Below are 1,304 nucleotides of genomic sequence, written 5' to 3'. Positions count from 1 at the left end.
TACAAATGACAAGATGACAAATATCTAAAAAATATTAAAATCAAAATTCTGAACCAAATATACTAGTGGTGTAATGATGAATAGATTTATATTCCTACATTTAAACCACATTGATATGTTTGAGGGAAAATCGAATCGACCTACATGCTTAAAAAAATCGTTTCAAAAGAGATAATATCGAATATTGTGAATCGTTACACCTCTAAAATATACACTTTTATATATACATATAAACATAGATGCACAAACAATAATACACTTCTACATGTTCACTAAGATATAATTCAATTTTACTAGTTTCAGCTAATTATCTGACATTTTAGGAGTAAATGTATTTATTTTACAGTATTAACTCATTTAAACCGCTGTTTCCCTTTAAGGCAATGGTGTTGTGATCCATATTCCTGGCATGTTTGAAGAAGCAGAAAAGAATGAACGCAAAGGAAAAAGTGAGTGCCCTATATAGTTATGGTTATAGTTATGTATCTGATGTTTGATGAGAATCAACATTCATCCGTTTGTGTTCAGGCCTGAAAGGCTGGGAGAGTCGATTGATCATCTCAGACAGAGCACACATCGGTGAGTCCTCCCAGCTCCACTCCCGGGCTTCCTTACTTTATTCTTTGTGTGGACGTTGTGAGGAAAAGTGCGTCTGTGTGTGTGTGTGAGCCCTGCTCTCTCTGAGGTGTGTGCGTGTGTGTCCTCTCTCCCTCATCTACAGTGTTTGACTTCCACCAAGCGGTCGATGGCGTTCAGGAACAGCAGAGGCAGGAGCAAGCAGGCAAGAAGTAAGGAGCCGGTTACTTCAAAAAAGGCTGCTAAAAAAGACACAAACACACTATATAAAATGTGATTAAAAATAATCTCTAATCAAACAGTGATCCACTTACAGTCATATAGTGTAGTTGGATCATAAATCTGCTGTAATCTGATGTGGATTAATTAAAAAATCATGATAATTGTTTAGATTAAAGCTTTAATCTTGTAGAAAAACATGTTAATGCATCATCCGATTGACTGCATTTATTCATTGACATGACATGCAACGCTTTTATTCAAGTTTTATTCATAAATTCAGGAAATGTTGTCATAATTAGAAGAAGAAATAAAAAATAGTTCACAAATAATTGTCTTATTATTGCCGTTTTTAGCCAAAATCAAAAAGCTTTTGTTGTTTTTAAAGATATAAAGGAGCAGGAGCTTATTGGAAATTTGCCTCTGGTTTGTGGACTGTTGGTGCAGAAGTAACTCAGCGTTGATATCCCATCATTCCTTTGTTTACACGCTCTCCTGCTAGCTTAGAC

General features: G+C 35.2%; 1 protein-coding gene across 1 annotated transcript in view; it reads left to right on the top strand.

The window, feature by feature from the left end:
• adss2 (adenylosuccinate synthase 2) overlaps positions 1-1,304 on the top strand; it is a 28,971-nt gene that overhangs the window by 16,417 nt on the left and 11,250 nt on the right. The window contains exons 3-5 of the mRNA XM_024297796.1: positions 381-449; positions 529-579; positions 722-788. Coding sequence (XP_024153564.1) covers positions 381-449; positions 529-579; positions 722-788 — 187 coding nt within the window. The remainder of the gene's footprint in view (positions 1-380; positions 450-528; positions 580-721; positions 789-1,304) is intronic.

The sequence above is a fragment of the Oryzias melastigma genome, linkage group LG15 (assembly GCF_002922805.2).
Source record: "Oryzias melastigma strain HK-1 linkage group LG15, ASM292280v2, whole genome shotgun sequence".
Classification (NCBI taxonomy): domain Eukaryota; kingdom Metazoa; phylum Chordata; class Actinopteri; order Beloniformes; family Adrianichthyidae; genus Oryzias; species Oryzias melastigma.
The sequence above is the reverse complement of the archived record's forward strand: the minus strand, read 5'-3'. Positions and strand labels throughout refer to the sequence as shown.